The sequence below is a fragment of the Strix aluco genome, chromosome 5, assembly GCF_031877795.1.
Source record: "Strix aluco isolate bStrAlu1 chromosome 5, bStrAlu1.hap1, whole genome shotgun sequence".
NCBI lineage: Eukaryota > Metazoa > Chordata > Aves > Strigiformes > Strigidae > Strix > Strix aluco.
Genome location: NC_133935.1, coordinates 215,221 through 229,652, shown reverse-complemented (window position 1 = coordinate 229,652; position 14,432 = coordinate 215,221). Strand labels below are relative to the sequence as shown.

The 14,432-nt window shown below is 44.3% G+C and overlaps 1 protein-coding gene across 15 annotated transcripts in view; it reads right to left on the bottom strand.

The window, feature by feature from the left end:
- PPFIBP1 (PPFIA binding protein 1) overlaps positions 1-14,432 on the bottom strand; it is a 115,947-nt gene that overhangs the window by 33,391 nt on the left and 68,124 nt on the right. For all 15 annotated transcript variants that reach the window (XM_074825527.1, XM_074825531.1, XM_074825530.1 and 12 more), the window contains 3 exons: positions 5,614-5,700; positions 4,329-4,442; positions 3,650-3,781 (listed from right to left, as the gene is read on the bottom strand). In XM_074825527.1, the coding sequence (XP_074681628.1) occupies positions 3,650-3,781; positions 4,329-4,442; positions 5,614-5,700 (333 nt within the window). The remainder of the gene's footprint in view (positions 1-3,649; positions 3,782-4,328; positions 4,443-5,613; positions 5,701-14,432) is intronic.

Genomic DNA, 14,432 nt, shown 5'->3' with positions numbered 1-14,432 from the left:
GCCAACCATTAGAACTGCTTATGACCTGAAGAGCGCTTGGGACCAGTGTGATGCTTGGGGTGTGTATGTCCCCGTGGCACTCAGGGTGTTGCACCGTTCATCAAGACCTGAGACCAGATCAAAACCCCACCGAGTTCTCTGGCTGAATCAGCAGTAGAACAGCCACCCACATGGTGGCTAGTGTATGGTACCTGCTTTGCTTGCATTTAACACCTCCTTGTCGGGCACCCATAAATGGGTTGCAATACCTGCCCTGGGCATAATGCACGTTCCTGTCTTAAAAACCTGCAAAACAGGAAAAAGCCATGAAACGGTCCTCTTCTGATCCCGAGTCAGGTCCCTCCATGCAAACATCCAACAGCTGTTCCTTGCATGGATCCACGCATGGAGCTGACGAGGTGGGACAGACAGACTCCTATTCCCAAAGCCTTTTCCTTCCCTGCTCGTGTTACTTGGGCTTTTCATGGCAGGGCCAGGGAGGCACAAAAAAACAATAATAACTTTAAGCTTCAGGGGTCAGAGGCTTCTTACAGGCACTGGAAACACAAACTACATTCATCATTTCACTCCACTCAGAAATTCATCTGCACAAGGAGACTGGTGGTGTATAAATTATGAAGAATTCCCCATGAGTGAGCCAGCTCACCCGCTGGCTGCCACTTCAAAGACCGTGTCTGGTTATGGACTCCTCCCTAAATAAACTCCCTTGATGATATTTTCTTACATAAACTCAGCCCAACTGAGACCACCCATGCTCCTTAAGGAAAATAATACTGGTGTCTGCTGAGAAAGTGGAAAGACTGGAATGATTTAAAGAACAGAACAATTATAAAGCTGTATTAAGTATACAATTAGCTTTGAAAAAGCTGTGTATTTGTGAACATCTAGACAGTAAAGCCCTAGAGCACAAAGGAAAAAAAGTTTACAGGTCTAGTGAAGCATCTGTTAGAGAAGGAATGGTGAATACGAGAAACCTACCAAGCTGGAATGGGAATTTGCAGTGACAGACATAAGTAAAAACTGAGTAATATGAAAGACTTAATCTGAATGGTAATTCTGTAGGAGATAGTAGCTCCACAAAATTGTAAGATGTCAATTTTTTGTTTGTTTTCACTTCCTTTTCCCCAAATAAAAAACAGAAACAATATTCATAGCTTTCCTTTCCCGGTTTGGGTATGAAATTTTTTCCATTTTGAGCACTGCATGTAAATGCTAGAATGTGTTTTACAGCAGAATATTTTAAATATTCAAATACTCAGCTGCTGAAATAACTGATCATCTACTACTTTAAACAGGAATATAATTAAATCAACACTGAGTAAGATATTGTGTACTTCTGAAAAAGCACTGCCTCCAAAATACCTGTTAGGGGTTTTGCATGGCTGAGACCCTTACACCTAATTAGCTATTCATTTTTTCACCAGACAAAATGGAAATTAAGACATATTCTCCCTTTCAGTGTCTAAGCCTAAGCCTTTTTACAGCTATAAAGTGTTGAAACAGAAAAGAAACAACACAGGCATTTCTATCACACTAAACTACATCATTCTGGTTTTCAAAGGGAGGGAGGAACATTTTAGTAATAGTTCATTACTTCTGGCATAAATATCCAGGATATAAATCTATATAGCCCTTAATTATAGTAATTACCCTTTAAACATAATTTAGATTACCTTCTTTTTATCAAAGAGATTAAGCTTATTTCAAGGTATTTCAGAGAGAAGGTCTTCACAGCTGCCATGCAGGTAACCTCTTGCACAGAGCCTACAGAGGAGCAGCACATGCTCTGGTCCCCACACTGTGACCACGTTTCTGGGCACAGAGGTAGCTCCATGTCTGCCTTCTTGGTATGCTAAATTGGGCTATTAAATTGTGGAGAGACTGCAGTTCAGGGAGGAAACGAAGGGGGAGTACAGAAAACCTTAGCAATTAATCATATTCAGTAAAAATAAGGATAGAAAAAGAGGAAGCAAATCACTCAAAGCCCTATCACTTTTGTTATGTGTTTTGGAAAGCACAAGGAACCACAGGGTGTTTACAAATGGAGATGCAGTGGAATCCAGTTCTGAAAGCACCTGCTCACTGCAGTCATTTGGACCAAACCTTGCCTCCCGAAAGCCATTTACTGATGATGTCAACTCCTTTATCTGTCATTTGGGCTGCTTATGATAGGTGTCAGTATACAGGTGAAGTAGTTATTTGTTGTATGCTGTAATTCATGACAGAGCCGAGCACTGTGTGTGCAGGGACACCTCCTGTGAGCTATGAAAGCAGCCAGCTGTCAAACACACCTAGGAACGCACCAGTCCTTCAACGATTCCCTTCCCCTTTCCCACCTGCCAATTTCTCCAGCATTGCCATGCACAGTACTCGCCTGAACTGCAAAATCAGCTGCTTTTAAGGCAATGCTGTGATCTTTCACATAACATCTGGTATGAGCCTAGAGGAAAAGGTAACGGGAGGCAACATGAATCCAACCCACAGCCTGACAGCACCCAGATGTGCTACACTGCAGGAATGGACACTGCCATCACTACGTAAATGATCACCACCTTTCAAAACTGAACATGAGTCAAGTCATTGGTTTTCAACCTGTGGACTTCTTTGGGTCTGTGGATTACTTCAGACTGGTCCAAATAAAGTAGTTCAAAAGCAAGCCTAACTTTTGCTCTCATACTTACAATAAAGTGAGGGATGACACTTCACTAGAAAATATGCAAGAAACTGGAAGGGAGTTGGTAAACCACTGATTGAAGTGGAAAGGGCAACTTTTGTCTCCTGTGATGGCATTATGGCTTCTTTCCTTCTAGAAATGAATGACATCTGGAACATCCACAATAGGAACATCTGACCTTTCAGCTCATTTATGAACCCAGAATTGGAAATTTTGTTCTGCTTCCTAGGCAGACTCCAAGGTGTTTCTGATACAGGGTATGTCACCCTGGCAGCAAAGCTCGGCCTGATTCTTGGAATTTCCTGGAAAAACTGGGTTTGCCCACCTGCTTTGAGGCTTTCTGGCTCCAAACATGAGCAAGGTTCAGCTACACAGACCTGTGGTGCACAGAGGGCAAATGCCTCAGGAGAGCGCTGCCAGGGAGGGCAGCTCTGCCCGGCACTGGGCTCGAAGCCAGGCTGAGATGAGTAACTGCTGGCCTCTCAGTCCTGGGCTTCTGTAAGGCTGGGGTTTGAAGAGAGGCTTCAACAAAATGCCCTCACACCGACCCACCTCATGCTCTCTGATATCAAAACCAAAAGTTATGTCTTTTAGCGTGCTGTCTCTTTGCACATGCATGCTTTCTGTACTTGCAATGGGCTAAAGCATTTGCCTCAGACGTGCCTTACGAAGACAACGACAGTTTCAGGTTGGGACAGGAGAGTGCAGTATGTTCACGATTTTATTTCAATCCATTCTAAATGTCATCCCTCCTGAGATCTGATGGCAAGAATCAAAAACGGGTTTTGGAAATCTGTCTTTGTAAAATCAGATTTTACCAAAGAGGACACTTTTTATTTTATGAGATGCATGTTTTAACCTTAAAGATGGGTTCCCTTCTTGCCTGGCCAATAAAAAGAAAAAATCCCAGGAAATTTTCAGGTAATGTGAAGCCACACACAGCTTTCACAATTTATTCAGTTGGGTTTTACTCACCTCTGTATCTCTGAATCTGTCTTCATAGTCCAACCTATCCTTCTCTACAGATGTAAGCTTTAACTTCAGAGTGGAAACCTCTGCCATAAGATCCAGCTTCTGAGTTTCAAGGGACGTTCTGCTTAAAAGCTCCTGATTCAAGATAAAGAGGAAGAGAACAGAATTATTCATCCGAGGGGAAGAAATCAGTAATTTATTTCTACAGCTAAAGGCCTCTTTCATGGGGAAAAGCATCACCCTCCTCCTTGCACTATCTGAAGCCCTGGGACACAGCTATTACCCATCTGACAGACTCCAGGCACCTAGGATGCATCTGAGATCACTGGAGCGTTATCACGGGTTGGCTGCCAGGACAAGAAAAAAGCTTGTCTGTCACCACAGTTGCCCTGGGCAGCAAGGAGCTTTGACGGGAATCCACCCATCCTGTCAGAGGCTTTAATCCAAGTCTCTTTGAAGTTCAGTGAGGAAAGGGTCAAAGAAGAGCAGAACTAGATTCCTGCAGTGTAAAGCAGCACTGATATCACTAAGCACAAAGACTTTAAAGCAAATAAGGTAGAAAATTATCACTTAGTTAAGAGACATCAAGGGGTGCAACACCTTGAAATAAACTGCTCTCAGTAGCCCTTTGTTAAGACAGAATGAAAACAGACAGCAAGACAGACACGAGGCTCTGAAATACCTGCTGCAGCATCTCTTCCGTGGCATTCAGCTTCTCCCTGTGCTCCTCTAGACAGAACTCAAGATCCCGAATCTTTTCTCCTTGGGCCTCCACCTGGTCTGTAAGCACACTTACCTGCACAGCAGAAAAAAGGGATGCACAATTTAGTACCTTGCACCCATGCCATACGTGTCACCTGGAGAACTCATGTGAGTAACAGTGCCAGATGGGGCAAAGATTAAATGGGATCCACGGCAGAGGAGGAGGAGGAGCAGCAGAGCTCTGCAGCAGACACTGTGCATGGCAAAAGTGACAGGAGAGGAGGGAAAGCTCTCCCCTCACACTTACTGGAATTTCAGCCAAAGTTCTGGTGGATGCATTGCAGTTCTGCATCTCCCCTCCTGACTTGTCCTGGAAGTTTCCACAAGGGGTGGCTGCTGCATTTTACAGCCAATAATTATACCAAATAGCTAAACCTCACTGCATATAATTTATTCTCCTTTCCAAGTGACTGCACACAGTGTACCCACAGCACACAGCTTCTCCTTTCCAGAACAATAAAACCAAAGGAGGCTAAAATGCACGGACTGAGGTTAGGTAAGACCAAGACAACACCTTTGAGACTGCAGACCGTTTCCCATTTTGCCTTTTCTGAATGAAGCTTTTGTTTTAACCAGGCTTTTTCGAGGAAGTTTTCAGTACTGCTGGGAATGAGAGCAAGCTGTCTAGAGCAGCACTTGGTGCTGTCACAGCCCCTAGACCAGGTCTGTGTCGGGGACAGCAGGATGCTTGTGCAGACCAAGGGCTGTCAGACAGTCCCAACTCTGACAGCAAGAGTAAGCCAGCTGGCAAGAGCACAGGGGCCTGACCCAAGTTCAGCCCAGCAGCAGGTGAGCAGGACCTCCGAGGAGCTCCTTGTCTCCTCCTGCCTGTTGGCCAGTACCGCAGCTTTTGTCACCCTTCATGAGGACAGGACATCTGTCACCTGATGCAGACAGCATGTGAGTGGTCAGGGAAGACAGTGATCTTAAGGATACACACAAATGCAAGGTGGTTGCTCTGCAGACCTGCTCAGCTAACAAGATTTGGAGATCATATACACAGAAATAAAGGCCTTTAGATTTTTCCTGTAATCTAAATTCACACCTATTCTTAATCTGGTTTAACTCTGAGGTATCAGCAAGCCTTCTGAACTCTGTCCAAGATGACACAACTGCAAATAAATCCTCAGAAGTTTTAACACATACTATCAAAATGTCTTATGAATGCAACAGCAGAAAAAAAAAAAAAATAGGTGACTACTCACTTGCAGAACAAGAGATTCCTTATCATTTTCCAGACGAGCCAGCCTTTCTTGATACACATCTCCATTCCCAGATACGTGCCCATTAGTCTGAAAAAGACAGCAAATATTGAGTAGTCAGCTATCGTACCATAAGTGTCATTCCACGTTACCGACACTCTTAAGCAGTATTTTTAGTCTGAACAGTTCAAGAACAGATTCAAAGTATTCTTCAGCCCCCAAAGGGTTACAAATCAAATATATTGTCAACAAAGGCTACAGGACCACCACTCAGGACAAGAATTGTTCGGGGGCTTAAAGATGAGAAATGAAGAACCTTCTGGTGACCTAATTCTGCAAAATTCACTTACTGTGTATTCAGCATTTTGTTAACAAATTTTGTGCTCAATGATGTACTATGCTAAGCCATACTTGCAAAGAGACAAATACCCTGAGACGTTCAGCAAGTGAAAAAAAATCAACATACAATCTACAAAATGTGCATTATGCTTCCTGCAAGTCAAACAATTTTTCTAAACCACACAGTAAGACATCCTTTCACATCAGGCACATTTTACTGGGTATGGTTGAATGTCTGCACTCTAAACACATCTCTCTGTAAAGCTGCCTGAGGCTGAAGAGAAACAAGAATACATGTTAATGCTATGATAGAGTTCAGAGGAATCAGCAACTTTCTTTCTTCATAATAACTTCAATGCTCTTGAGCAGCGAGAAAGATTTTGCTCTATCCATATTCAAAACTGTCTCAAAGCACTTTGTGATGGACGCCACAATCAGATCTCAGCTCAGAAAAGAAATTCTTGTTCCCATCATTGCATAAATCGCTTAGAGGAGTCTGAGAAGCTGCTCTGAAATCCAGCATGCTCAGCAGAGACTCCCACCAACACTGAGGGGGCCCTGATTCCTTCTGAACATGCAAGGAACCGGGCAACTGATCCTCGTGCCCGGGGGAGTCTGCAGCACAAACCTGCCTTGAGAGGCCACCACCGCTTCGGAGTGGCAAGCCCCAGGCTCCTGCTTTGAATCTCCCTTTCAAGCAGCTCATCTCCCCTGATTGCAGAGGATGCCTCGGGAAACCTGCTGGCTAAAACTCCTTTTCTAAGTTATAGGTCTGACCTAGGGTGGTGGGAGAAACTGCCTCACTGGAAACTGAAATAATAGAACTCCCACCGGCACCACTTTAAGATTAGACACAAAGCAAAGAGGAGGGGGTACAAAATATCTGACCTCACCTTAGTGCTCTCAAGAAAGCAGGCTGTGTCCTGGCAGCTTTTACATCAGCATGCAGTAGTAAATGTGTCTGCCAAGCACACGTGTAACATTACAAGGGGACCACAGTATCTTCCCTGAAATCACTAGAGCTACAGTAGACTAAGAAAGGATGCTCTTTAGCAATTTGTACCAATACCTCATATCATGGTACCCTGCAACAGAATTATTTAGCAGTAAATCACCAGGCCTTCTGACCATCCAGACACTAAGAACCATACAGAAGCACTCTAAACTTCTGAGTTTGCCTTGTTTTTCCCCTGACCTCTACCAGAATTTAGCTCATGCCATAGGATTTCCATTCAAGATCAGTGAGATCTTCAGTTTTGTAACACTTTAATTTAGGTGAAAGAAGTCGAAGAGCTTCCAAAAGAAACCTGTTAGCTGCCCAGTGAGCAGATTATGCTTTAAATGTTATAACTTGACTTCTATGTGAAACACAAAGCTGAGGTTTTTGCATACTTTTGCTATTCTGTAGCTCCCTTCTCATTTAAAGTCCTCCAGTATATCTCAGGCACTTACTCAGCCTCCATAAGAACAGTGTCCATATTTTGTAATATACAACACATTTATCAATCCAGTGTGTGTATCTGAAGCAGGAAAGTGATATTCAGCCCTACTGCAAGCAGGCAGCCGAGATGCAAAGATGCCCCTCCATCCTGCCAGGGCTAACATGAAAGTCCTTGTCAAAGCACAGACTCAACTCCCTGCCTCCCAACCACCATATAAGCACCCCAACCACTGAACCTCCTGATACCTCTAGTCAGCCTAACAAGACACAAATTAACTAAAACCAAAAACTGTGTGAAGAAAATATAGGAAGGTAAGAATTGGTTTCACACTATGATGGAAACGTCTATGATGCTGTGAAACCAACGAGGTGTTAAAGTAGAATGTTAGTCATTGCACACAGCATCTTGCCAAGACACCTTTGTTGTTAAACTCCATTCACATTTCTCAAAAAAACCCTGTTTTGCTCAGCACATCATACTTGGCTTTAAAATAGGAGCGTTTAGAGAGTGGAAGTTCAGGCTGCAGCTGCATATTGCCTAAGAGGGAGGAGGTGATGGGAACCCCATAGAGGACTGGTGTAAAGGTTGTTCTTCCACAAAACCAAATACAAAGATGTATTTGCTGTCTCTTGCCAGAAATATTTTGTAAAATCTGCATAAAAACAGATCTCCTGTAGTACACTGAAAACAGAAACAGTACAATCCAACAGCAGTTTGCTTTTTGTCTGAAATGTTGTAACTTCTGCACAATACCTGGGACTAACTCTTCATTTTAGGTACGGAAAGGCAAGAAACTTGCTGAATTTGGTTTCAGGGGGGAAAAAGATGAGAGTTGGAGAAAGGATGACACAGAAAGGCCATGACAGCTATTTCAGAGTAGCAGCCCCAGCACCTCCTATGGTGGTGCAGAGATCAGGGACCAGCAGGCAACAGCCACACAATGCCTTTCTGCATCTCTCCTCTGCGCTACCTTCAAAGGTAAAAAGTTGATACCTGGGCATGATTTTCTTCCCAGAGAGATGAGAAAGGAAGAGAACAGGGTAATGACAGCAGTGGGCAGGACTGAGGGGAAATGGAGAGGGAAGATGCCCAAACACTGGATATGGGAAAGCAGTGTACCAGGAGACAGGGTGGAGGGAGCCCCACGGGGGAGGAATTGGCTACAGGGAGGTCTGAAAGATGCCAGGAGACCTGGTGTGTGCAAAACCTGGGTGAGCAACACTCCGTGTGTCCTTCAGGAGTTTCTCTTCAACTGGGGACCTGCAGCCTCCCCTGGGACTGAGCCTGGCAACTACTCACCCTGCAGAGCAATGGCTCCGCTCTGGGGGGAAACAAAAAAAAATAAAAAAAAAAGAAGAAGAAAAAAAAGAAAAAGTAAATATCTGGTTCAACAGCAACCACAAGCATATTTTGGGCACCTGGTAGTTCTGGATCAAATCTGTATCATCAAAGTCAATATAGGATTAACATACTTTACTAGCTGTGTAAGACAAGCTTTGACATTTTCCAAAGAAGGGTCTTTTTGATCAACAACTTAGAAACTATCTTCAATTAAGCATTTAAACTCTTCATGTGTTTTCAATTCAGGGATTAATTGCAAAACACTGTATGGGAAGAGAATGCAGATTTACCAATACCAACCTTAATCCTAAAAACAAAAGAACAGTTGTCATGATGCCACCGAGGCTTTGCAGGAGTTCCAGGCTAAGCATTTACTTAAAATGCCTTATAAGATCAGACCCAGTGCACTCAAAAACTTGGCAAAATCAATCCATGGCTAATCTGTTAAACACATGTGTAAGCTTTGTCTGCAATCATGTAAGTGTAAAACTCCACACTGCTCTGGAGGGCATTATTCCTGTACTAAGCAGATGCATCACCAAACTTTCACAGCTTGCCTGCCCTCAGTCTTTAATCCCTTTCCCCTGGAAGTGAGTTAGCATTCCAAACCGCAGGCAGGTTTCCAATAGCTGCTGTTTTAAACCTTCTAAAAAAAAATAAATATAAAAATCCGTTTCTTCTCAGTTGCTGAATTTTCCTTTCAAAAATAAAGCTCATTTTTAGCCTTCTGCAGCTGATACCCTCATTTTCCTTCATCTTCTCTTCTGCTTTTGAGACATAAGCAGCACAAATTACACTGTTCTTGCTGTTGATGCAATTTGATTTGTATAGAAGGAGCTGCCACTCCACAGCATTATTTTCTTTTACGGCAGATTGCACTGACTGTTTTGACCACTACAGTCCAGTCAACAGTTGGGTAAGTGAGCTGTCCCTGACATCTCTTTTCTGACCATCTGGAGTTAAATTAGAGCTCATCAACATGCTTACGTTGTTCAGATCATTGTAATACACATTGCCTACGCTTAGTTAAGCACAGCTACTGCTGTTCTGCTTGTTCACTCAGTTTCAGAGAGTCCCTTGCAAGGAGGGTCCTCCAGCCTCAGCTACCTCAACATCACTTGGTGTGCCACGGGCAGAGCCGAAGTATTCACCACTGTTTCCCCTGCGATACAGAGCCGTGACAGCTTTACCCTCTCTAAGTATAGATTCCCAAATTCATACTGGTCAAATCTGCCTGAACACAACCCGTACCAGTGTCTACCCAGTTTGTGTGGCAGCACACTGCTGCCCTCCCAAACAGGCATCTCCTGCATTTCACGCCTCCCTACTCATCGCTCTGAATATCTGCAGCCTGCTCCACATGGTCCGGCAGCAAGCAGGCAGACCTGCTGCTAAGCTTTTCCTAAAGTTTACAGATTACTTCCTCCTTACAGAATGAGCAGGGGAAAAAAACCCACAAACCCACTCAAAAACCCCCGCATTCTATTTAAAAGGCTTCACTACAAGAAAAGTGAATTCTGAAAGAAAACCAGCTTAAGACAGACCTTCGCTCTGAGGAGTTTACCTGAAACATTTTCTAAATGTGAATAACACGGCTGTTGAACAGGGAAGATGCAATCATTTCAAAATATTCAGCGTCTTCAGCAGCAGCTCAGCTGGTATCTGATACAAGAGGAAGACAAAATGCTTATTCCCTAACAGCGTTGCCCAGCTATAGCTTGTCACTGGGAGAAATGCAAGAGCCAGAACAAACACAGATAGCCTTACCTTATTTAGCCAGACGCAGTGTCCGTGAATGTCCCAGCTATACTCCATGCTGGTCATGACTATCTTCATGCATTTAAGGACACAAACGACTGTGGCAGGCAGCCGAGGCTGAGAGCTGCCGCCCCAGCTCCGCAGGTACCCGCTGTGCCGAGCGGCACCGTCAAGGCTCCTCTGAACCGAGACGGAGAGGGTAAGTGACGGCAGGTTTCCTTGCCTAGCCAAGGATGGAGGCGAACGTGGCAGTGGAGAGGGAGATGTGGGAAGCAGCAGCGCTCCTCAGGCGGAGCAAGCAGCTCCTCTGGGGAATTAACACATCAAAGCCCGGGAAGATCAACCCTTCTTCCAACCTGAGCCCGCTGGGATCCCAACACACAAAGGCCAGGCAGCGAGGCAGAGGAGGATGAAAGCAGGGGGGCGCAGAGCTGTGTAAACCTGATCGGGAGTAAGGGCAGCCCCACGCAGGCGGCAGCTGGCCATCTCCACCCTCGCTCCTCGCCAAACCCCCACCTCTCTGCACCCTCCTGGCTCTGTGGAAATCATCCAACCCAAAAACACGTGAGAAAAGAGCGATTCTGACCTCTTTAGCTACAAGGTAAACAGGAGGGAATTTTCTTTTCTTAATGGGCTATTAACTGTACAAGCTGGAAGTGCACATGTAATTCACTTGTAGGCACCAAGAAAAAGAGGAAGGAGAAAGCTGACTCAACTGTCCCAGGTCTCACGAGTGGCTTGTCTCAAGTTTATGTCATACTTAAGAACCATGTAAAATGCAACAACAACAACCAACCTCTGTCCTCACGTTTAAGTTTCAACTCATGCAGTAACAGCAGCAGCAAAACAAATCCTTAGTATTTTTGACCACAGAGCCTAGCTCCAGGAGTCCTGTGATTATCTCAAACCCCACAGCTTTTATTATTAAAAAGAAACATTTACAACTACCATTGATAGATAAAAATCTCAAAAACATGAATGCTGAATAACCCAGAACAAAAGAGTAGAGCAGAAGAGGAGCAGAAGCTGTGTTTTTTAAGCCAGGCTGATGCTTTTTGAATTGGGAATGGTGATTTTCAACAGCTGGGCCATCAGGGCTGCCCTACGCTGCAGCGCAGGACCGCATGGGTTGTTCTCACCGCTGATGAACTCATCCACAACGCATGAAGATGCCACACCAAGACGTGCTATAAATGAGCTATATTATCTTCCAGTGTTAAAAACTCACCAGTCTGGATGATGTCCTTTAGCAAGAAGCAGGGTCCTGTGTTTCAAGAACTTAGAGAGGTAGATCTCTTACAGACAAAAAGTATTGCTGGGAGGCAGTTTATGATGACAGGCTGAAAGGCTATGACAAAGCTCCTTTCATACTGTAATTTGAGGAGGGATCTCCAGCAGGCGTTTGGTGGTAAACACCTATGTGCCACACATTACCGTAGGACCTTTTGATAGCTAAACTCAACATAAGCAGAAGTTGAGCCAAATGAATGCACTGTACACCCACACTAAGACAATCAAACAACAAACTTTGGTTTGAAGACAAGATTATTCCATGAATAAGAAATATGAGATGATTTCTGGCTAACCAAACTGCTTCCCCCACTTGGGAACCACCCTGTCATCCAAACAGGCCAATATATCTCTGTAAGATGACAACCTATGTTTAGCCAGTGAAGAAAACTTCTCTCTGAAACCTAATATCCCCTCATTTTAACTCATTACTCCCAGCCACTCTCTGGAAGAACCAACTTGTTGAAGAAGTGTCAAAATGTGAGGCTGCTCTGTGAGATGACAGATATGCTGTTCACAGCAGCAACACTTGACTGCACAAGCCACTATAGGTGCCACAGCTCAAATTGACAATCATTTTCAGATGAGATGAAAATGTTCTTCAAGAAACCTTTGAAGTCCAGGAAGTTTGTTTTGCTTTAATGATCTTCAAAAATTCACTTCTGGAGTGAAAAAAAAACCAAAAAAAATTATAACATATGTATCCAAATTCAGAAAGTCACTTCCAAAGCTAAAACCACAGGTGCACTTGCTGTGGATTTTAAAGAAAAAGTCTTATCCCAGCTCCTTCGTTCCAGGAGCACATCCTCTAAAGAGGAGAAGGCACATAACAGGACCCACATATGCAAGTTCAGATCAGGAGCTTGGGGAAGCTGTCTCTGAGGTGTGGGAAGGGACTGTCCACCCACTTCTACCCTTCACCCTCCTTTTTAACAAGACACAGTTGGTTTCTTCTTTCTGGGAGGCTGTTGCATAAGAGGTATTTAAAAAAAAAAAAAAGACACCAAAAAAACACTGTCAAGAAAAATAATAACCAGAAAGAAAACTGTCTCTTGTTTGTTTCAACTGAAGAAAAACTGGAGCAACATTCATGACTGGGAACAAGGTTTCTGAGAATTATTCTTCAAGAGATGGATCTACCAACTTCCAGCTGGACACAATGGGGCTGCCTTGGTCTTGCAAAAGCAGTTTCATTTAAAATGGTCTTGTTAGTAATAATGATGTCACAGATTACTCACAGGCTGTCTATATTCAAGCCAGAAGCTCCATTTCCACAGAGTACAGCACATGTTTTATTAAAGCACACATCAGAATACGTTAAACATTTCTGTTGATCAGGAGAAATCTGAAAAAACTCCAAAACTCTGGAATAGTTATCATCTAGCTATGGATTTCAGGTCTGGTCCCCAGTGAAAGCACACAGTCCCAACATGTCTGAGCTTAGTAAAGGCCTCAGTCCCTTTCCAGACTTTGAACCAATGGCCTTGTTTGTAATTTTTAACTGTGATGTTCACCTGCCCTCCATTTGCACATGGAGACAAGAGCAGGGTTTCAGCAAGACAGAGATCTGTTTTGAGCTGTAGACTGACAATTAGAAATAACGTATTACTGTTAAACTGGCTTATCTGTGCAGCAGAAAGCTGTATATACAACTTCTCTGAACTCCCCACGGGGGCCATCCGACGGATTCTCTTGGAAGAGCTCTGCCAGATGTCTGGGCGCTGTACATCAGCTCTGGTGTCACGTGGCCATCTGGCATCCACCAGTTAAAAAAAGTCAGCACGAGGCGTTTTAACTCACTGGCCCTTTTTGAGTGCTTGCATAGACTTCTCTAACACACTGAGAGGAGCAGAAAGGAACGGGGCAGCAGACACGGGGCCGCCAACTCTGGCATGGCAAAACTGAATGCTCTGCCCCATTTTACACAAGCAAGCAACTTTAGGACACTACTGTCAGATCCTCTTCCCAACTAGGGCATCAGCGGTTTCCCTGCCAGGGCCAGGAGAGGATTTTTCTCTTGTGACACACTGTTTGGCAGCAGCAAACACTTTTTTTTCCCCCTCTGAGACACGAGAGACTTGCTTACAGCTTCGGATGGGATGTCAAACACCAGTTCCAGCAGCTTGGAATAGCCCAGTGGAGACAACTTCTTCATGCATGGAGGATTAAACTGATTTCAAACCAAGGAGGTGTCTTCCCCTCCTCTGTAAGGATGGGCATAGTTGCAAAAAGCCTTCCTGCAAATCATCTGGGCACTTCACATAACACCTTCCTGCTCAGACAGGCGCCAGCAACACTGGTGACACCTGCAAATCCCACGGTTGCAGCACAGTATGAAATGTAACATTCAGTCTTTCCTACTAGGGGGCTTTAAGGATGCCCCCTTTAAGGATGCCAGAGAGTACAGGGGAATAATCTGAAGCAGACTGAGGATAAGCATACTTTGAACAGCTATTTTCTTCAATCTTTTGTACACACAACCCCTGCCATGTCTTTTCCAGTGCTCAGCAGGCACTAAGCTGGGTGGCATAACAGAGCCCTTCCTCTCCTGGATTCAACCCATGGCTGCAACAAAAACCGTGCAGTGACCCACATCACATGGATCTGCAGGACCCCGTTCCAGATCCTAACAGCCAGGCATCCTGAAGTCAC